This window comes from Salvia miltiorrhiza, chromosome 2 (assembly GCF_028751815.1).
Source record: "Salvia miltiorrhiza cultivar Shanhuang (shh) chromosome 2, IMPLAD_Smil_shh, whole genome shotgun sequence".
Classification (NCBI taxonomy): domain Eukaryota; kingdom Viridiplantae; phylum Streptophyta; class Magnoliopsida; order Lamiales; family Lamiaceae; genus Salvia; species Salvia miltiorrhiza.
The window spans coordinates 69408555-69430786 of NC_080388.1; the positions used below are offsets into that span (position 1 = coordinate 69408555).

A 22232-nucleotide genomic window follows, 5' to 3' on the forward strand; every position below is an offset into this window, starting at 1 on the left:
GTTGTCAAACGCTTTGAAGAAATGAAGACTCATCGAAAAATAAACTACATATATAGTTATTTAATTTTCTTTTGTATCTTTGAACAATGTTTTAAAATATACTCCCTCCGTCCATGAAAGAACTTCCTAGGAGGGAGTGACACGGGTTTTAAGAAAAAATATTATTGAGTGTATTGAGAGTGGATAAAAGGTAGTTAAGTGTATTGGAAGTGGTGAAAATGTATTACTAATATTGAGAGTTGTGAAAAGTGAAAAGTAAGAGGATTATAAGTGGTGGTGTATAGTCCAAAAATAGGTAGGAAGTTCTTGTGTGGACGTCCCAAAAAGGAAAGATAGGAAATTCTTTCGTGGACGGAGGGAGTATAATTTTTAACATTAAAGTATCTTTTACACTTATGTTTATGAGATTATTTTTTCGTACCCCCAATTTAAAAATCCTGGATCCGCCACTGTCGCCATCGAAGCAAATCAAGAGTAGAAAATAAGGCTACCATTTGTATTATTCGGTAGTAGTTGAAACTGAAACGAAATAGGATCCACCATAGAGAAATTGGTTATTATTTAATCAACTAACCTACTAATTTAAATACTTGACCTGCCATGTCTTGGTATAAAAATAATAAAAAAAATAGGCTAATAGCAGTAAGATATAACAAATTTTGATTGCAACTTGACCTTCTGTACTAGAACTAGAATAGCTATCTTATTCCATTCAGTATATTGTTCTACTTATAAAATACCACATATACAATTATGTACATGCAATAGAATAAGAAATGAAATAGGATAACATTTTGCAACAAAAGGTGAGATTTTCTCAAATTGGCAGTTGATCTATTATTCTCCTACGCTTGCAAGCTAATTAAATTTCTTGGTATTTCCAATGCCTCAACAAGGGAAAAGGAAGACTGAAAATGAAAGAAAATTACTAATTAGCTAATCTTCATGTCTCAACTCTTCTTCACAAATCGACCCTGCAAAAGAGAAATCGAGTCTCAAATACTTCAACAAATATATAGATTGATTTGAAAAAAAAATGATGGGCTTTCTATTCCAATTGTTCCTTTTTGACAAGAATTTAAACTTCGAGAGGTGCCGCAAATCTCAATACATTTCGATGATAATAAACTGAGTCAAGAATGATTCATCCAAAAAAAATTCCCAAAAACACGTGTCACATGCATTAGCAAAAATTGAACCTAATCAACCTACAATAATAAATGATTTAAAAATAATCCCGGCAATTTTGTCGGATTATTTTTTACTCTTAGAGGGTGTTTACTTTGACCTTGATAGATAAAAATAATAAGGTTAATCCCTTATTTATTTTGATGGATTGTAACTTTGAGATATCTCAATGCCCTTGATTATTTATATCATTTAAACTAGTTTTATCCCATTAAAAGGGTGAGATTAAAAAAATCATACTTTTGAAGATGAAAAAATACTCAATCATGCAAAGTGAACGTCCCCTTAATTATTTGAATTTGAATAACAAAGTTTACCTTGAGTCGAGGGCGTTTCTCGGCGTTGAGTTTTCTAACTTGATATCGAATCTTCTTAGAGAAGAGCCTATTCTGCCTCTTCTCTTTGTACCTCAACACACTAGCTTTCCTTTGCCCTAAAATATTCTTCATTTCCTCTCCATTTTCAATTTCTGGAACTGTCCACAACCCTGAATTCTTATGATCCCAACTCACCCCCTGTCACACATATCAACAATCAACTCATTTCTCTTCTCCACACTTAATGTCAATATTCTCAAATTAATTAACGCTACTTTTTAGCTTCATCAAACAATTTCCAGCATCATACTCTCAACTTCAAACTTACAAAATTAATTGCTATACTTGATTTATAGATATTCCAAACTTCAATTCGAGTCATTAAAATTAAAGGAGATATAATATTATTAAACATCATAACCAAACTCTCAAGTAGCTTTCTTACTTTTTAATCGTTTATTAATATCTTCTTCTTGGTGTTCTAGATATTATGGACTTAATTATATTAGAATATGACCCGTATAGAAGAAGTAAGGACCGCATTAAAAAGGATGGGTCCTTCATCATTCAAGTTTGATCTGACAATACGATATCATTTATTATTTGTGATATTTTAGTACAATGTCTATTAAAAGTTAGTATATTATATCTGTATAAATTACACATCATCGTCAACAAAAAATAATCATTTTTTGCTATTCTCGAATGTTCACAAAAATTAGTTAATTTTTATTTTTTTGAAACTTTTCATCACATGATTTGTCATAGTGGACCTCTTTCTAAAAATATACAAATATAGTCAATCCCACGGGTATGATCTAAGGGGAAAAGAACACCTAGAAGCACAAGAAAATGAACAAGGATTTAAGACCAAAATGATGAGTCTATATACTCCCTCCGTCCCGGCCAAGACGCTACATTTCCTTTTCGGCACGGGATTTAAGGAGTTGTAGATTAATATTTTAAATGTGTAGTATAAAAGTGATAAAGTAGGAGAGAGAATGTAATAAAGTGATAAAGTAGGAGAGAGAATGTAATAAGAGATTAATTAATTAGTGCTAATTATATACTTAAAATCCCTTATTTTTTCCATTTATGAAAATGTTGCATCTTCGTTGGGACGACCCAAAAAAGAATATGTAGCATCTTGGCCGGGTCGGAGGGAGTATTATACAAGAAAAGAAGAGTTAATTTTGTTTATAAATTAATGATGAGTCTTTAAGGGGAGTAGTTTTAAGTAAAATTGAACAAGAAAATAAGAATTTTGTTTATAAATGATTTGGGATAATTAATCAACAATTACTATTTACCATTATAACCTTGGATATAATCAATCAATCACCACAAAGTCACGACTCATACAGTCATACTAAGTTGTTCGTATTTAATCTGGGTATATACTCCATCCGTCCACGAAAGAACTTCCTATTTTTTCTTTTTGGAACGTTCACAAAAGAACTTCCTACTTATTTTTGGACTATAACCCACCACTTATAATCCTCTTACTTTTCACTTTTCATTTTTCACAACTCTCAATATTAATTATAACACATTTTCACCACTCCCAATACACTCAATTACCTTTTATCCACTTTTAATACACTCAACAATATTTTTTCTTAACGTGCCACTCCCTTCTAAGAAGTTCTTTCATGGACGGAGGGAGTAATATATAAAAACATAGTTTAATAGTGACCTTTTCCTGTCAAATTTTTAAAAGTCAGCTATTTTTTCGTCCAACCTCGGCCTCCTTTTGTGCTTTCCACTATCTTTTCACGCTACATTCTCACCGTATTTCTATTTCTTTTTTGTTTTCTTTTTAAAAATCAGGTAATTTGATCAATGATAAAATTTTTAATTTGATATACATATTAATTTTTAATTTGATATAATATTTAATATGTATATCAAATTAAAAATTTTAATAAAAAAAATAATTTGTCATAATTATGTTAAAATGAATTAAAATTAACGTAGATGTCTTAATTATTTTCTCTTATCTTTTTTTTTTTTGCATTTTATTATTTATTCTATTTATTTAATTGCAATTTTAATTTTATTTTATTTACTTTTCTTTCAATTTTTAAAAATATATAATATTCAATTTTAATTTATTATATGGATCAAAAATATTTTTTAAAATATGAAAAAAATACTCCCTCCGTCCCATGAAGCATGACACACTTCTTTTCGGCACGGGAATTAAGAAATTGGTATTTTGTGTGTTAAGTGTGGTAGGTGAAAAAGTGAAAATGTGAATAAAGGGTAAATTTTTTGTCATTTTAAGAAACGTGTCATGCTTCGTGGGACAGACCAAAAAGGAAACTGTGTCATGCTTCGTGGGACGGAGGGAGTAATATTTTTCACTATTTTTTATATTCATATTAAAAATGAATATGTTTTATATATTAATCCATTAGAGTGTTTGCAAATTTTTGAACGCCGCAATTTTCTTAATTTTCTTGTTATTTACAACTCACACGTACCCCACAATACGCTCACTGATTGGAGGGGAAGTGCACATTTCATATTACATATTTGCATTGATTGGACGGTATAAGCGCACATTCCGTATTATACATATTTTATAATAGGCAGACATCATGAAAAATGTCTCAATTTTTAATTTTTATATATTTTTTAAAATTTTATTTTTAGCAAAGAGAGCAAAAAAATTATTCAATTTTTTTTTCATCAATATTTCCCCCTCTCTGTTTTTTTGTTCACTAATATACTAAATAAAAGCAAGACGAAGAACTACCAAGAAGTTTTTGTGGACGTCCTAAAAATAAAAAAGAAAAAATTCTTATATAGATGGAGGGAATATATATATTTTTTACAATGCATCAAACACATTATCTTGATTGATTAATTACATGTAAATGATTTAACTACTTAACTTAACTTTGTGGTTTGCAATTTACAAGGGAATCATTCATAATTAATTAATTACATGTGTGATATATAATTTAATTTAAATTATTATTTTTTATTTTATTTAACTATAACAAACATAGTAGTGGCGGATCTATTAGGGGCAGTGGGGCCAAAAATTATTTTTTTTTACTAGTAGTATTATGAGTATTATGTATTTAGAGTTGTTTAATTAATTTTTGTCCCCCCAAACACTTCAACCGACTTTTATTTCTTTCATCGAAATATATTTGGGCTTGGGCCCATTAAAAGTCAAAAGTAGCGGCTATATTTTGAGAACCTATAAATACAATATTTTGAAGAAATGAAGACTGGTCGGAAAATAGACTAGATATATAGTTATTTAATTTTTATTTTTTTACATCTTACTATCTTTAAACAATGTTTTATGATATACTAGTATTTTTAACATTAAAGTATTTTTTATATTTATATTTGTGAGATTATATTTTCGTACCCCCAATTTAAAAATCCTGGATCCGCCACTGAACATAGCACGGGATAGCGATAATAATTTAAATTATAAATATATTATTAAAATATTATTTTAAATTCAAAGTTTGCCAGTTTGGACTCATTCTAACCAAGAATGAATAAGAGATCTCACGTAGTTTTTGTGTTTCTACTTTCCCTTTCGACACACACGCCCTAGTTACTCTCTCACCTAGATAAATTAATGATTTTTCTAACTCACAGTAATCACGTGAGTAATCATATATTAATTAAATACCTATGTCAATGAAAGCTACCACCGTAGTACGATTACTCATTTTCTAATTAATCATAGGCTCTTTTATGTTACTTACTCTTCTTCTTTAGCAAGATATTAGCGCACCACATTACTGGAGTATTAGATTAAATTAGAAAATGAGTAATTAAAAAGAGCGAGAAAAATCTTACGTTGGTGGAGGCGTGATGAGAGAGAAAATGGTGTTCAGCGTCAGGGACGATCTGTGAAGTCTCAGCGTCGACGAAGAGTGGACCTTTGTTGGACCAGGCGTTCATGATCTCGTCGTAATCCAGCTTCAGTGACACCCGCTGCGCCGCCGCGGGCCACCAGTCCACGGAGGAGCTCGTCACCTCCTCCTCCTTCACCTTCCTCTCCACCACCTCCGAGTACCGCACCCACTTCTCCTCGCCTGAATCCCGATCCCTGCTCCTCAACGCCGTCCGCACCAGCGCAGCCCGCTCCTCGCCGTAGGCGTATGTTAGCGACGCCGACGACGCCGACAAATAGTCCAGCCTTCTGAGATCGTCAAATTTAATTTTGTGATGGAATCAATTTTAGTTTTGGATCCTGAATTGAATCTAGAGAATTTCGGAAATTCAAATCTATGATTCTGGAGAAGAAACTAACGAGCGTAATATAATTCCGATGTTGTTAATTTTAATTTGCGAACCTGGAACTGGTGTTGATGGTGTGGGAGGAGTTGGAGTCGACGGCGGAGGAGTTGTCGAGGAGGCCAGTGAGAGTGGTGGCGCCGCCGTCCGCAGCTGAGAAAAATAGGGCGACATTCTCCGCTTGATCCTGGCTTTCTCGATCGTTGTCGGGGTGGAGCGGGAATAAGTCGAGCTGGCGGGAATCAGCGACGGGGGCATGCATCTCATTCGGCGGGAACTGGCGGCGGAGGCTGAGGAATTTGGGCTTTTTAGGCTTAGACAGTCTGGATTTGCGAGCTCTAGGGCGTCGTTTCTTGTTCATTGAGACAGGAGTTTTGCTGCTGCACATAGTATAGTGTAGTTGGGGGAGATGGAGAGAGAGAGAAAACCAGAAACAATCTATCAAGTGAAGAAAAAAGTGTATGTGTTGGTGGGGAAAGGGGTGGGGGGGTCAGTGACTGCCATTGTCACGTACGAAGAAGAAGATGATCAGCGTGGGAGTAACTTTCTTCCGTACACGTGGTAGCATGTGATTGGTTTAGCTAGCAGATAGCTCTTGCTTTTTGGATTTCCTATTAGGTTGGATTGGATGTTGCCACTCGCATTTGGTTTAATGCTGCGTTTATGTCTTACCTCATTACTCGGAATCATGTTATCACGGAAAAATCTCTCCGTCCCGATCAAGACGCTACATTTGCTTTTCGATACGAAATTTAATAATTGTAGATTAATATTTTAATGGCGTGTTTGTTAGGGGTTACAAGGGGTATTAGCTTATTTATCTCCCCTAATTGCATGTTTGATAGGCAACATAAGTTATAGCCTCGGCCCGCAAGAAAATCGAGGCCCGCTGTAATTCTACTGTTACACTTAGATTATGGAACCCTGCCCCCCCCCCCCACACCCCCAATCCCTTTTCTACAGTAGATGACACTAATTTTGGGTCTTCCAATTTTGGCCTCCCTCGTCTCTCTCACGGTCCTCTTCTCGCCTTCCGTCAACCACGCCGCCGTCTCCCTTCCCTTCCCTCAGCCACGACAGCCTCAGTCAGTCGGAGGGCCGCCATCATCGCCTCCCTCATCAGCCGCTGCCGACCGATGATAGGGCCCCCTCCTTGCCCGCTCTCATTCTTGCGGCTGGACGGCGAACGACGAAGAGTTGCCGCCGCCTCGCCTCCCTTTGAGTCTCATCCCTTTGGACGGCGAACGACGAAGAGTCGACGAAGATAGGGCCCCGCCTCGCCTCCCTTTGAGTCGCCACCGCCTCGCCTCGCTTTGGGGGTTGGGCAGATGGGGTTGGATCTGGTGCAAGGGGGTGCATTCTCGTTGAATAAATTGGGCAGATGGGGGTTGGCGAGGCTGAGAAGAAGAAGAAAAGGGGGTGGGGGGAGGATCTGCACTGAAAATTTGGGCTGACGTTGGGGGGGATGATCTGCACAACAAATTTGGGGTGGGGGGTGGCGAGAATGAGAAGAAGAAGAAAATGGGGTGGGGGTACGTGTACTAAGGTAAATTTTTGATAGTTTTTTTTATATTTTTTTTTTCTTAAATAAAGGGCAAAAAGGTAATTTACTAATTTAATCTTTTTTTTGAGACAATTTGTTCATTTAATCTTAACTTATATATTATCTATCAAACAAAAATATTAGTTATCTCAACGATTATATCTTAATATCAAACACCTATAACATATTAACAATCTCACTCAATCTATATTATTTATCTAGGTTTTATTTATTATCCATTATCTCATGCCAACTATCAAACAGGCCCTAAGTGTGTAATAATAAAGTGATAAAGTAAGAGAGAGAAAAAGTAATAATGTGATAAAGTAAGAAAGATAAGGTAATAAAGTGATAAGGTAGGAAAGAAAAGGTAATAAAGAAATCAATAAATTTATGCAGCCACATTGTGGCCACCCACACACTAATATAATAAGGATAATCTTGATTTATTTAATTTATTTTTTAAAATAAAAATAGGATTTAGTTATTTTATTATATTCTCTACATTGTACTTATTTTTTAATTTTTTTTTGCATTATTTATTTATTTTTTAATAAAAATAAAAAGTTACCAAAAAATTGCAAAAAAAATAACTATAATGTAGAGAATATGATAAAATAACTAAATCTTATTTTTATTTTAAAAAATAAGTTAAATAAATTAAATTATTTTCTACTTAAGTAAATTGTGGTATTGTGGCTGTTTAGCATTACTCTAAAGAAATACTTAATTAGTGTTAATTAAGTGTTTAAAATTCTTTATTTTTGCCAAATATAGAAATGTAGCATCTTCGTTGGACGACCCGAAAAGAAATATGTAATATCTTGGGCGGGACAGATGGAGTATCAATTACTACTTCAAATCGATGAAATTAGCGTCTAACCCGTCGAAATTCGACTCGAATTGTTTTATGTCATCATTTATAATTATTTTATGTTATTTTTATTACTATAGCATATGAAATAGTTTATATATAAATTATTTCTTTAATTAATTTGATATGATCAAATTAAATTAGTAAAACAATATTTGAAATAATATTAATCTTAATCACTTTCGCCAATTAAGCTATGCAACTCTTTATTTTCGTCCCTTTTTCTTAATAATCATTTTTTGCCACACCTTTTCAACTCTTAATGTTCACATATGTAAAGTTACACATTATTATTATTATTATTATTATTATTATTATTATTATTATTATTATTATTAGTGTGGTAAAAATCACTTTAAATACTAAAATATACATCATTTACCAAAAAATATTTTTAACTATACTCCCCTTGTCCTCATAAAATCTCAAACTATCGTCTTTAAATTAAAAATATTTTCCGTTTATTTTTTGGTCCCCAGAATCTTGACGTGACTAATTGAATGTCACTGTATAATTTGTATTTTCATTAATCTAACATGATTTCGTATAAATGACATGATGAACGTCGTTTTGTGGCATGTTATTTAAATAATAATAATAATAATAATAATAATAATAATAATAATAATAATAATAATAAAATGCGAGTCACGTCAAGATCTAGGGGGTTGGAAAATGGATGTGGATTTTTTTTACAAATATGATAGTTTGGGAGTTAAATAAATACTATTTCTTATAATTCAAAACATTTTTTGATAAAGCGGTATACTTTGAAGTTTAAAGTGATATTTATTGTATGTCATGTCATTTAAAAAATAAAATGAAAATTACATAGTGGTATCCAACGAGCCACGTCGAGATTCTGGGAGACAAAAATGGACATTGGACATTTTTGATAAAGTATTAATAGATTGGAGTTTAAATATATATTTCTTATATATAGCCCGAGATATTTTAATAAAACGAGTATAGTTTGAAGTTTAAAGTAATATTTACCCTTATTAATAATTCTACTTTACCACTTATGTATTTTGGTCATTTTCAACAATCAAGTCCAAGCTATCATTGAGGGCTTTCCAACCGCACTTTTAAATATTGTCAATCATATATGAACAATAGAGTAATTACTCTGTGGAGTTTGGCGCAAACCTATGCGTAATAAATTTTGGCGCTATCTTAAAGTTCGAATTTCCATGTCAAAAATGAAATTTAATTGATTTAAAAGAAAGCTAAAAGGCACAAAAATGGGTAAACTAAAATCATATGAGAATTTAGATATTATTTAGATCAAGTGGATAGCAAGGATGAACTTCAACTATTTCAAAATTCATAACATATTTATTTTCATTTTTAAAAGATAACTTATTAAAAGTTCTAGAGATTAACAAATATGCTCAATTAATTTACACTAAAGAATAAAATGAAATTGTGATTATATGACAATCTATAGCTCAAATCTGACAAGCTCATTTCATTTTTCAAGTTCTTAGAAGCATAACATTTAGCTCATTTGTCACTAGTTCAAACTTTTCATGCAAAATTTAAAAGTGATACATAACCATTTTTGTTTAAAAAATAACAATCATATCATAAGCCCAACAACAAATCAATTCATCATCACAATACTTGTTCTCTTTGCTGAGCCGCTCACTGCTATTGCACCATATGAGTTTCAAGAATGAATTCTTATTTCATTTCATGAAAATATAACACTAAGAAAAATAGTTTGAGTTATACTTTGATTTTCAATAATTAATTCTAATTTCATTTCATGAAACACTAAGAATAATAGTTTGAGTTATAGTTTGATTTTCAAGAATTAATTCTTATTTCATTTCATGAAAATATAACACTAAGAAGAATAGTTTGAGTTATACGTTGATTTTCAAGAATTAATTCTTATTTCATTTCATGAATATATAACACTAAGAAGAATAATTTGAGTTATACTTTGATTTTCAAGAATTAATTCTTATTTCATGAATATATAACACTAAGAAGAATAGTTTGAGTTATACTTTGATTTTCAAGAATTAATTCTTATTTCATTTCATGAAAATATAACACTAAGAAAAATAGTTTGAGTTATACTTTGATTTTCAAGAATTAATTCTTATTTCATGAAAATATAACACTAAGAATAATAGTTTGAGTTATAGTTTGATTTTCAAGAATTAATTCTTATTTCATTTCATGAAAATATAACACTAAGAAGAATAGTTTGAGTTATACTTTGATTTTCAAGAATTAATTCTTATTTCATTTCATGAATATATAACACTAAGAAGAATAATTTGAGTTATACTTTGATTTTCAAGAATTAATTCTTATTTCATGAAAATATAACACTAAGAAGAATAATTTGAGTTATACTTTGATTTTCAAGAATTAATTCTTATTTTATGAAAATATAACACTAAGAAAAATAGTTTTAGTTATACTTTGATTTTCAAGAATTAATTCTAATTTCATTTCATGAAACACTAAGAATAATAGTTTGAGTTATAGTTTGATTTTCAAGTATTAATTCTTATTTCATTTCATGAAAATATAACACTAAGAAAAATAGTTTGAGTTATACTTTGATTTTCAAGAATTAATTCTTATTTCATTTCATGAATATATAACACTAAGAAGAATAATTTGAGTTATACTTTGATTTTCAAGAATTAATTCTTATTTCATGAATATATAACACTAAGAAGAATAGTTTGAGTTATACTTTGATTTTCAAGAATTAATTCTTATTTCATGAAAATATAACACTAAGAAAAATAATTTGAGTTATACTTTGATTTTCAAGAATTAATTCTTATTTCATGAAAATATAACACTAAGAAAAATAGTTTGAGTTATACTTTGATTTTCAAGAATTAATTCTAATTTCATTTCATGAAACACTAAGAATAATAGTTTGAGTTATACTTTGTTTTTCAAGAATTAATTCTTATTTCATTTCAGGAATATATAACACTAAGAAGAATAATTTGAGTTATACTTTGATTTTCAAGAATTAATTCTTATTTCATGAATATATAACACTAAGAAGAATAGTTTGAGTTATACTTTGATTTTCAAGAATTAATTCTTATTTCATTTCATGAATATATAACACTAAGAAGAATAATTTGAGTTATACTTTGATTTTCAAGAATTAATTCTTATTTCATGAAAATATAACACTAAGAAGAATAGCAAGATGATAAATCAATCGTAGATCTTGATGATCTAACGGCTGAAAATGGTTCATAATTTATATTTTAAGAATCGTTCTTATTTTAGCCTTCCCTATGTATAAACATATATCTCTTCACATATCCTTTGGATTATCTTGAATATTAAAGTAAAGACAATAAATGAAAAACCGATAATTACGTTATTGACTGTCACATATCTTTACTAGATTTATACATTTCTTTTTTTTCTTTTTTAATTAAAAAACTGATATTTAACTATATAAACATATATCTCTTCACATATCCTTTGGATTATCTTGCTTTCCGGTGGAACTCTAGGGTTGCAACAGTTGCAAATAACAGGTATGCCGGCGATTTCGTTTAGACTGCACTGGTAGAATCAATAATTTTTTTTGTTTAATTCGAAATCTAAACCCTTGTTCAATTTAATTGCAGGAACTCTTGAATCTTGCCCCGAAATGGTTGGTAAAATGAGAGGTGTGCCTCCGGATTCACATTTTCGTGCACTGGAGGGAGCACGAAGGCTGTATCCTGGAAAGCCCATGTTTGATGTCTGGCTGAAGAAGTATCACCTTGTTCAGCCGTGTTATGTCATAAGTTATTAAATGACATATGTGCCTGTATTTTGAGATTCGAATTGAAGGTGCTAATTTTTTCAGAGTTATTTTATTGTGGTGGTTTCAGTGTTTGCCCATCCAAATCCAAAGATTGATCAGGAAGAAGACTCTGACAGTGAAACTGAAAATTGGCCGGACTGGTCGGACTGAGATAGAGACAAAATACAAGGCATCCACTGGGAAGAACTATTTCTCGATCAAGCCTCTGGTGGAGTACAAGAAGTTCAAACTGGGGGTCGGTGACGGACTTGTTTTTGTCATGGAGGATCTGAACGAGGAACGACTGCTTCTCAAAGTTTGCGGTATAGATAATATGAAGCCAAAGTTAGGTGAGTTTGCGGACTGTGATTGTTTTGCAGATGCTGGCCATTCAAAAGAGAGGAAATACCGCAAATCCGGTGAAGGTACTTCTGGCCGTGTGAAGGTGAAGGAAGAGCCAGGGTCCTACCGGAAGAAGTGTCGTCGTCATATCGTCGGCCTCCATGAAGACAATCCCATCCTCCTGGACTAGATTGAAGTTATTAATATTTTATGTTTTTTTTTTTAAGTATTATGTTTTAAATATTAATGTTGTTTTTAGTTTGCTATCTATGAAATTATTACTATGAACTATGACGCTCGCAATCTATTTACTAATTTGCTATTTGAGAGTATTTGTGTGGTCAATAAAGTAAGGAAAAAAAAGTACTTTTAAATAATAATTAAATAATAATAGTAGTAATAATAGTTGACTTGTTGACTAGACCGAAAAAGGGTGAAGGTATTAAATTAAATTAAATTAACTAATTAAATTAAATAATATAATAGTAGTATAAATTTGCTGCCTTAATTTCCAAAATGGCGCCAAAAGGGCGGAAAACCCCTAGTTTTTTTACTTTATTAATTGTCTGGAAAAAAAATGTGAATCCTATTTTCCTATAAATGTGAATCCTACCTTCAAAAAAAAAAAAAATTAACCAACTGCAAATCCTATTTTTTTTAGTCCTCTCACAACAAGGAAATTAGAACATGGATCAAGTTCGAAGCTTTTCTCTGCAGATTACGAGGGCAACAAAATTGGAAGGACCGGTAAGAATTAATTTTATGGTTTATACAAGCATTTATATTAGCAAGCACCACTGATATGTGTTGTCAATAATTAACAGCGTCTACCCAGAAACATCTCAGATGCCATTGGAGGGCAACTATCGGCAGAGTTAACACTTACCACACGTAAGGGCAAATATAAGGTAACCATAGCAAGAGCCAACGTGTACGACAGCTGGAGTTTTGCACATGGTTGGATGCATTTCGTGAAAACCAACCAAATACATAATGGGTTCACGCTATCATGCATTCACAGAAGAAACTTACAATTCGATGCACACATCTTTGGTCACTATGGAGCTGAAATTTTATACAAACCCTTGTGTTGTTGCCGACTGCTTGGTCAACGTGCACCATATTACTTAGTAAAACTTAGAAAACCTGTGACTCATTCTTCAAAATTGGTAAGTAATGTTACACTCAAAGGTTATGATAGTAGTGCTACTCTAATTATAACTTTGTTTTGCAGACCATAGCGCGATAGTTCAAAGAAGAACATTTGTTCAAGGAAACAACGTGTATAACTCTTATGGACAAAGATGGTGTCATGTGGCCAATTTCCATTACACGTGAATGAACAACAACAAATGAATTGGCAATTAAGATGTGGCAAGGATGGTATGCGTACTATGAAGGTCATGGTCTTGAAGTGAATGATGTTATTAAATTCACTTTGGTAGAACACTGTCTCATAAGTTCTGTATCCATCTTCGAGACTGAAATTTGCAGACCAAATAGGGTTTGATGGTGTATTCAAATTTTCGGTTGTATGCGTACTATGAATTGTGTAACTGCTGACGCATTAAGATAATGTCATTTTGCCAATATTTTATTTGCATAGCTAACTTTGTAGCTATTTATTGGTTGGTCAAAATTTACATCTTCCTAATTCTGCAGGAAATTCCATATTGATCTTAGCTATGTAATCAGTAGATTCCATCACTGTTTGCATTCTAGTTTTGCGCCATTTAGACAAACCTTCGGGCAATAAACAAGCTTCATACTTGATAGTTTATATACATATTCAATTGGAGGAAACAACTAACAGACCCCCTAGACATCATTGACAAAAGGGGAACTCCCTTAACCATTTGCGATCACAAAAAATGCAAGTGGGAGCCCCTAAGGGGGAAAGCTAACAACAAAAAACTTTCATAGGATGGCTGGACCTACTTGCCATCCTTACCGGCGTCGGGATTGTTAGCGAAGTCAGAGGAGAGGGTTGGTGGAAATGTCGCTGGGAGGCCGTGAGAGCTGGAATTCGGAGAGGCACTTGAAGATGCACCGTCATCGTAGAGCTTGCGCACCACATGGGAAGTAGCTTTAGCAATTGGTGAGACGATCTCGTCGTCGGAAGAGCTGTCCTCTAGGACTTATGTGCTGTCCTCTAGGACTTCTGTGTTGTCCTCTAGAGCTTCAGTGCTGTCCTCTGGCCACCCCGTGCTGGTGCTGTTCTCAAGCTTCACGTCGGTGGGGCTGAAAAGCTGCACGAGCATGAAGTATAATGGTTCTCCTAAATGGCGATAAGCTTCATATAATCTCTTCTCCTTCAAATATCAAAAATATATATCAAACATAGATGAGTAAATACAAGCCTCACAGAGATGGAATAACAAACCAAGAAACTCGTATATGAGAATATAACCTGGACTAGACGAGTCCACACAGCTTCGTCGGCGTGCACGATGTTTCTTGGGAGCTCCCAAAAAGTATCAGCCCTGTTCGCTAGCTCGGCAAACGTGAGGTAGCACTTCCGGAGGAACTGAATGCGCTTCACGACGTCGAGTGCACGCAAGCCCGCCTTGTAGACATCATTAACAGCGTTCATGGCGGCCACAATAGCATGCGGCGACTCAGTAGGGAGATGTGGCTTACAAGCCTCCTTCTTAGCCAACAAGGATGAGATCAGCATCTTGTCTTTTCGGGAATCCCATTTGCGATTGTAGAGGAATTGTTTTTGCAGCTCTTCGTGTGAGAAACTCATTTTATGATTCAAGAATGTAGGAAGATGGTGAAGTTAGATTTGGTGGTGTCGAGGTTTATGTGGTACAATTTTATTTATAGATTAATTTTTGATGGTGTTTGTGGCTTGCCCCATCCAAGAAACTTTAATGGTGGTAGGTATATAGTGATTTGAGATGTGGGGGGTTGTGTGTCATGTCGGATTAATGGTGGCCTATGGGAGATGATCCAACAACAAACTCTACATTTTTGGGTGGATCAACAAGTTAGCAGATCGAAAGTGTAATTAATAAAGATGGATACTGCATAATTTTTTATTCCAGTTGGATTCTGCAGATGAGTTAAATTTTGGGCTCCTTTGGTTTTATTTATTTGGATCTGTCTTATTAATTTCAATGGGCCAACTTTATTTCTGAGTGGGCTGTTATCTAATGAAAGTTATGGGCTCAGTTTTTATTTTATGCTTGGGCCTTATTAAGTCATTGTAGGTTTTTCCTCAAATTATTTTCTTGGACTTAATTATTATTTTGGGTATGTAAATGATTTAATAAATATTACTAATTTTTCTCCCAATATTAAGGATTTATATTATCTTTAAAATTATTAATCATTTATAAATTTAGCGGTAATTATATTTATTAAATTACTAATTATGTATTAAGAATTTATTGATTCACTTATAGAGATTTTTTTTTCGGGCAAAATGTATCAATAGTTAGCAATCCCCACTTTACTTAGAAAATTAGGATGACACCTCGAGACCTATTTAAGAATAGATTTCTTATAGGTTCGAGTAACCAAGGGCATTAGAGCTTCAAGCAGAGTAAGCACTGAATCTCCACATCGAGGTGGGTTTTATTTACATACAATGTATCTTGAGTTATATAAGCTCTGATATTTCATGAAAATTATCTGTTTATCCAATATAAATGTTTTTATGTGCGTTTTGTAATTGTTTAAGGCTCGCTTTAGTATCGATCGAGATTCTCATTTGGCCTAACACGCTAAATAAGGATTGTGTACACAGGGTTAGTGGCTCAATGGGTTGATCGCCATCATGCACTAACAGATTTAGAACGTTATAAGGGTGGGTGTTTGACAGGAGGTTATCCGGAGCACAGTTATGACTATTGATTCTGACCGGGTGCGTCCCGAGATCAATAACAGATTTTGGATCTGACTGGGTGCGTCCCGAGATCAGTGAATGTGGGGAGAAAGTGAGTAACAATCGAACGTACATGGGCGCCCTCAACAAGAAAATATTTTTGTCATGCTTAGAAGTGGGATTCCGTTTTAAAACCTTCTAAGTCACGATTTTGATATTGGATAAACTGTTTCGATTACTTCATATAAATATTTCGAAAACCTGTGCCCACTGAGTACATTAGTACTCAGCCCAAATTATTTTAAATGTTTTTCAGGTTAGGCGGTTGGTGCGCACGGTGGGTGAGCAGATTGGGCAGGGGCCTTTGCCTTCTCCTTAGGCAATAGTGACTCGATGGTGAGTGCCCTGTTCAAGGTTTGGCCATAGGTGAGGCCTCCTTGGCTTGCAAGGACGATTGAAATTTCATGGCGCAGACCATTTCAGAATTTTTCTGTCCGCTTTTCGTCTGTGTCCACCAGGTGTGGAGCATAACGGGACAATTGGTTGAAAGTCCGGTCATACTCAGATACCATCATGTTTCTCTGCTTCAGATTCTAAAATTCATTTTGCTTTCTTTGACGGTAGCACTCTGGTATATATTTCTCAAATAGCTTGGTCTTAAATTCCGCCCAGGTTAGCTCCCCAAGCTGTTCCTCAGTCATGGTGTTCTTCACCGACTCCCACCAGAAATCTGCCTCGTCCACGAGTTGGTACGTGGCGCACTTAACCTTCTCATTGTCCTCACAGTTTATGTAGTGGAAGATTCGTTCCACCGCCCTTATCCATCTTTCAGCGTCTTCGGGTCCACCCATTCCGTCGAAAGTCGGGGGTTTCTCATTCCTAAATTTTTCGACGGCAGTGCGGTCAGGAATTACTGGAGGTACAAAGTTTTCATAGTCATATCCTCCTCCTTGGCCTTCGCGTCCTCGGCCGCGCCCACGTCCCCGTCAACGACCACGACCACGACCACGACCACCAATGAGGGGACCTTCCTCTGGGATCTCAGCATCGAATTCATAATCGTAGTTTTCCATTCTATAGTGCATGTTTTTATTGATTAATAGAAATTAAAACCCGTTATAAAAATAAATACGCACATTCATTAACAAGATAAAGAGTCCACTCAAGTACCAAAATAAATCAATAACCATTAATAACATTAAAAACATATGTCTGAGCATTCAACATCAAAACCAAAAATATCTGGATAAGTGGTGTTCGGACATAGCTCGGGCTATCTACTCTCGGCTCCCAATCAAACAATTCCAATTTCGACACCTATGCTAATTGTCAAAAAAAAAGTTATGGCGGCATCTGCTAGGATGAGTCAGTGACAGAGCCGTCTCCCAACAATGCTGAGTTCTCATCCTCCCAATCCTGAAAGCCTGCGGGGTCCTCCTCTGGATCCTCATCCTCCTCTACATCTATGATGGGAATGTCGTTGTGTGCTGGCGCTGGGAGGGCTGGGGGAATAGGTGGGTCTTCTAGCATAATTTTTGGCCCCATCATGTCCTCCTCTGGTAGGGCAAAGGGTTGTCCGTAATCCTCTAGGCGGATGCGGTACCGCCTAGGTACCTCGGGCTCATCGGCTGGCTCCTGCGGTGGAGGTACTAGTGGGGGTGCCAGTGCATCGACTATTGGGCCCCTAGGTGGGCTATCCTCATACTCGTCCCCATCCATGGGATACGGCGGGAAAGGGGCTGCTGCATTTGCCGATTGGTTCGGAGGATAAAGGTGGTACTGTGGTGGGGGCATCTCCACTGGTGCTACAGCAGGTAAGGGGGCAGTGAGTCTGTAACTCACCCACCTGTTGAAGATCCGCGTGCTGAACAATACAAAGTTCCCGAGGGGTCGGGACGTGAACAGCTGTCGTGTCGAGGTATCATCCAACTGCTCATTCGCCCAGTCTCTCCAGCCGAAAGGCAAATGTCGGATCAGCTGCTGACCGGCCTCGTAGTCTGTGACGCCGATCGTCCGCACAAATTGCCAAGCGTGCACGAATCGCCCAAAAATGCCCCAAAGGGCTCGTCCGGATCCCATTGACACAGTCAAAACCGTCGGAGCTTATCCTCCAAGTCCCGAGTGTGCCTCATCTGATCGATCATATCCCTAAGTGCGGGGAATCTTGGGGGTGGTTCCATCTGAAAATATTAAGTTCTATATCAGATACTATAAACAAAAATGTAAAAGAGGCTTAAGCAATGCCTAAGGTCCATACTCTACATTCGAACGTCCTATGTGATTCTCAAGTTTTGTAAATCCTAATTCAGTGGTCCTATTTCTATCTCATAGATACTCCTGGCTTTCTATGTTATTACAACAATCTGTGGGGTTATTGGTTTGTAACTTTTTTGAAACATTTCTTATTGGTAGTGGCACTTAAGACCACAACATGTAATCGTTCTTGTTCGGTCAAGGGGATTCGGGAAAACCCTCTTCGACCAATTTGCTTGAGTCATTCGTATCCTTTCACAAGATAATGTTGTTGGAGTGTTTATTTTCTTTGTAGGGCGCCTCGTTTTCATTTGAATAAATTTCAAAATACTTTTGAAAATTTGCAAAAATCTTGAATTCACTAAATGAAACGTACCTTGAGGCGGTGGTGTGACGGCGAGCTGGGAGTGTTGGCGATGTATAGGAGTCTAGGGAACTAATTCTAGACTCGGTCTTAAAGAATTTGTGGCAATCAGGGATGCGAAAGAAAACCTACGCTCTGATACCACTTATGACAGCCCAGGCTTGGGAGGAAATAAAATACGATAAATAAATAAAAGGCTTATTATATGGATGGTTAATGATGACAGAGAACGAGTCCATCATATGGAGGAAATCCCCAAGGATCTACAGAGGGTTTAGTTTCACAACCCTGATATCTTAACATTCAAACAGTGCAGCGGAATTGAAATAATGAGTCTGAGCTCAACAGAATTTAATTTAGAAGTTATTCAGGAATTCAACTAGATTAGCTAAGGAGTAGCTAGTCGTCGGGATATGAAACACTCCCCAACTCAGCACCGTGCGCACCAGCCACCTATCCTGAAAAACATTTGAAAATAATTTGGACTGAACTAATGTACTCAATGGGTACAAGTTTTAGAAATATTTTATGAAATGATAAGGCAATTTATCCAATATCAAAATCATGACTTAGAAGGTTTTAAAACGGAATCACACTTCTAAGCATGACAAAAAATATTTTCTTGTCGAGGGCGCCCATGTACGTTCAATTGTTACTCACTTTCTCCCCATATTCACTGATCTCGGGATGCACCCAGTCAGATCCAAAATCTATTATTGATCTCGAGACGCACCCGGTCAGAATCAATAACCTTAACTGTGCTCCGGATAACCTCCTGTCAAGCACCCACCCTTATAACGTTCTAAATCTGTTAGTGCACGATGGCGATCAACCCATCGAGCCACTAACCCTGTGTACACAATCTCTCTCTCACCTCCCCCTTTCTCCAGAACCTCCGCCTTTCCTCCCGAGCTCCACGCCGCCGCCTGCTCCAGCTCCGGCGAAGTCGCCGGATCCGGGGCATCCCTCTCATTGCCTTCCTTCTCTCGCTCCCGATAGCAGACAGTCAAGGAGGGCCGTCGCCGCTGCTGCTCCATTTCTGCCGCGTCAGCGACGCTCGGCCTTAGGCCGCGCCGCCCTGGCCTCGCCGTCAACCATCAATTGCCAGCCACCTCGCGCTCCCCACCCTCTTCTCCCTTGCGTCATCTGCAGCGGACGGCCGAAGAATGTTGCCGCCGCCGCTGCTGATTTCGCAGCGGGCAGCGCGCCTGGCCTCCAGCCGCGCCACCGCCATCCTCCAGCGCTCCCTCTCACGGCCCAGCCCACTCCATCACTTCTCCCTCTACGTGTGGTGGGCAGCCACTTGGGCGGCGACTCCACCACAGCAGTGCTGCTGCCAGCCGACTCCCCTTTCTTCCTCGCGGCCGGCCGAGCAACGGCATTCTGAAATTCGCCGTGCCACCGCCGTCCTCATCACCGGGCAGCAGACCCTCTTCTTCCCTCGACTCCCACATTCCAGACCAAGACTCCCACATTCCAGACCAAGAGGAAGAAGGAAAGAAAGATCGAACTTGCAGAGTTAAACAAGGTATGTTCTTGAAGAATGATGGGAAGCAGGAAAGACGTCAAGTTTGGTGTTCGTTGGTACTGTTCTTGATATAGTTGCTTTGTTGTAGTACAAATTTTAATAGTCTTATTGTAGCAGAGATTGTGTTTTACTAAAAATCGTTACAAGTTATGAATGAAAAGTATGTTGTTCAAGTTCATGTCAATGTGTGAGATTGTAAATCTAGTTCTATCTTTGATGTAGAGGAATACATGCTGTGGTATAAAGTTGAAGGGAGAAGATCGAACCTTGTTCAGTTTGGTTTTGATGAATGTGCTGTAATATTGCTTATTTGGCTGTATTAAAGACAAATGAACAAAATTGGTTCTGCAAAGTGACAAAAGAAAGTTGGTACATCCTATAAAAAGAAGGAATAAAATATCAACTTGATAAGCTTGATGGGTGTCTTGAACTCCTGAGGTTGAAAGTATTTTAATGGCAGATTTTGCAGATTAGAGATGGAAAAGGACATGGAATGTTCTTGAAAGAGAGTTTTAAGGAGTGAAGAAAAGGTGCTGCCTCGGTAGGGGAAGAAAGATTTTAGCAGATTAGGATTTTGGATAAAAGATTTTCTTGGGAGGTGAAAAGACGCTGGTGGCAGAACAGAACAGAAATCTGATCTTGTCAGATTGTGATCATTTCCTTTCCTCACGCTGCAGAAGTTAATTTGGGTCTAATAAAAATAAAACTTAAGCCTACAATTGTTTGGGCTTAAGGACATAAATAATTTAATCCCCTAACTATATACCATGTATATACATATATATATGGGCCTTAGACTCAAATTAATAATAGATAAGCTAGGTGATGGGTAAACGATTAAATAAAACAAGGAATATTAGTAATAATGTTTTTCACATAGTTCAGCATTTGATTAAAATTTAAATCGATCGATAATCAAATAAAATAAAAATTATTATGAGTATATCTATCAATTTCCTTGATATAATATGATTGTTATAACAGGCATGTATCAATAGTATACTAATTTTCTATAATTCCAGTGAAGAAGGTCGGGATATCACAAAGACATGCTATATTACGAATTATAATAGCAATGATAAATATAAAAACATGCTATATTTTAATGTAGATTTCATATAATGAAAAAGTAAAACTAAATGGTTTTAATACCTGAGAATATTTCCAATGCCGCCCACACCAACGTGCCAACAGTATTGTTGGCAACATCTTTGTGCTTCACCCTCGCCACTTTTTTGTTAGTGTATCACAATATTTTATGCGTTTGGAAAAGATAATGCTCCGAATCTACAGATCTGCGGTTTTATTTGGAAATCCATCAAAGCATATTATGAGTATTTTTGTTCAATAACAAAGCGTCAATCCCATTGAGTAAGAAGAACTGAAGATTTTTAAAATAAAAAAAAAAACTAAAAAAAAGGAGAGAGAATTGTGCTTCGTATTTATCTGTCATGATTAAAATAAAGAGAATTGTGCTAATACAAGGAATAATAAATCGACAAATTAATTGGTAGGGAAAAAAAAGAGAAAAGGAAACAGATTAAATCACCTGCTAATGTAGCCGTAGTAGCGCAGCTGGGTTGATGAGCGAGTGTGCGGCGGCTTCACAAGTGCGACGGAGGCATAGGCTCATAGCGCAGCCCTAGCGAGGCTGGGTTTATTTTATAGGTTAAAACATAAAATGGAAAAATAAAAAGTGGATGGACCACGGGCTGGGCCTGGGCAGGTGGCCTGTTTGAAATTGCCCATTATTTGTGAAAGGGAACTCGACGACAACATATAAAACATTAGATTTTGGAAAATGATACTATAAATTTCTCTCGAAAAAAATGATATAAATAGGATGGTGAAAAAGTAAAAATTCTTATAAGCTATGATTGGAGGTCTTAAACAAATAAAATTATATAAATTGTAGGAAACTAT

General features: G+C 35.7%; 2 protein-coding genes across 6 annotated transcripts; both read right to left on the reverse strand.

Moving 5' to 3' along the window:
* Positions 1–676: 676 nt before the first annotated feature.
* Positions 677–6423, reverse strand: LOC131008724 (two-component response regulator-like APRR9). Of its 4 annotated transcripts, none has more exons than XM_057935747.1 (4): positions 5840–6419; positions 5340–5682; positions 1506–1703; positions 677–974 (listed from the first exon to the last, which is right to left on the reverse strand). In XM_057935747.1, the coding sequence occupies exons 1-4, from the start codon at positions 6166–6168 to the stop codon at positions 951–953; spliced, it is 894 nt and encodes a 297-aa protein (XP_057791730.1). In that variant the 5' UTR covers positions 6169–6419; the 3' UTR covers positions 677–950. The 4 variants fall into 4 exon arrangements, with proteins under 4 accessions (XP_057791730.1, XP_057791729.1, XP_057791728.1 ...); XM_057935746.1 differs by having other exon boundaries at positions 5340–5685; XM_057935745.1 differs by having other exon boundaries at positions 677–1703; positions 5840–6423.
* A 7653-nt stretch (positions 6424–14076) lies between these two features.
* Positions 14077–21975, reverse strand: LOC131008750 (uncharacterized). 2 transcript variants are annotated; one of them, XR_009096326.1, is made up of 4 exons: positions 21859–21975; positions 21462–21604; positions 14743–18344; positions 14077–14644 (listed from the first exon to the last, which is right to left on the reverse strand). XR_009096326.1 is itself a non-coding variant. In XM_057935784.1 (4 exons), exons 3-4 carry the CDS (start codon positions 15079–15081, stop codon positions 14471–14473), a joined length of 513 nt encoding a protein of 170 aa, XP_057791767.1. In that variant the 5' UTR covers positions 15082–19239; positions 21462–21604; positions 21859–21975; the 3' UTR covers positions 14077–14470. The 2 variants fall into 2 exon arrangements, 1 of the variants encoding a protein (XP_057791767.1); XM_057935784.1 differs by having other exon boundaries at positions 14743–19239.
* Positions 21976–22232: the final 257 nt, after the last annotated feature.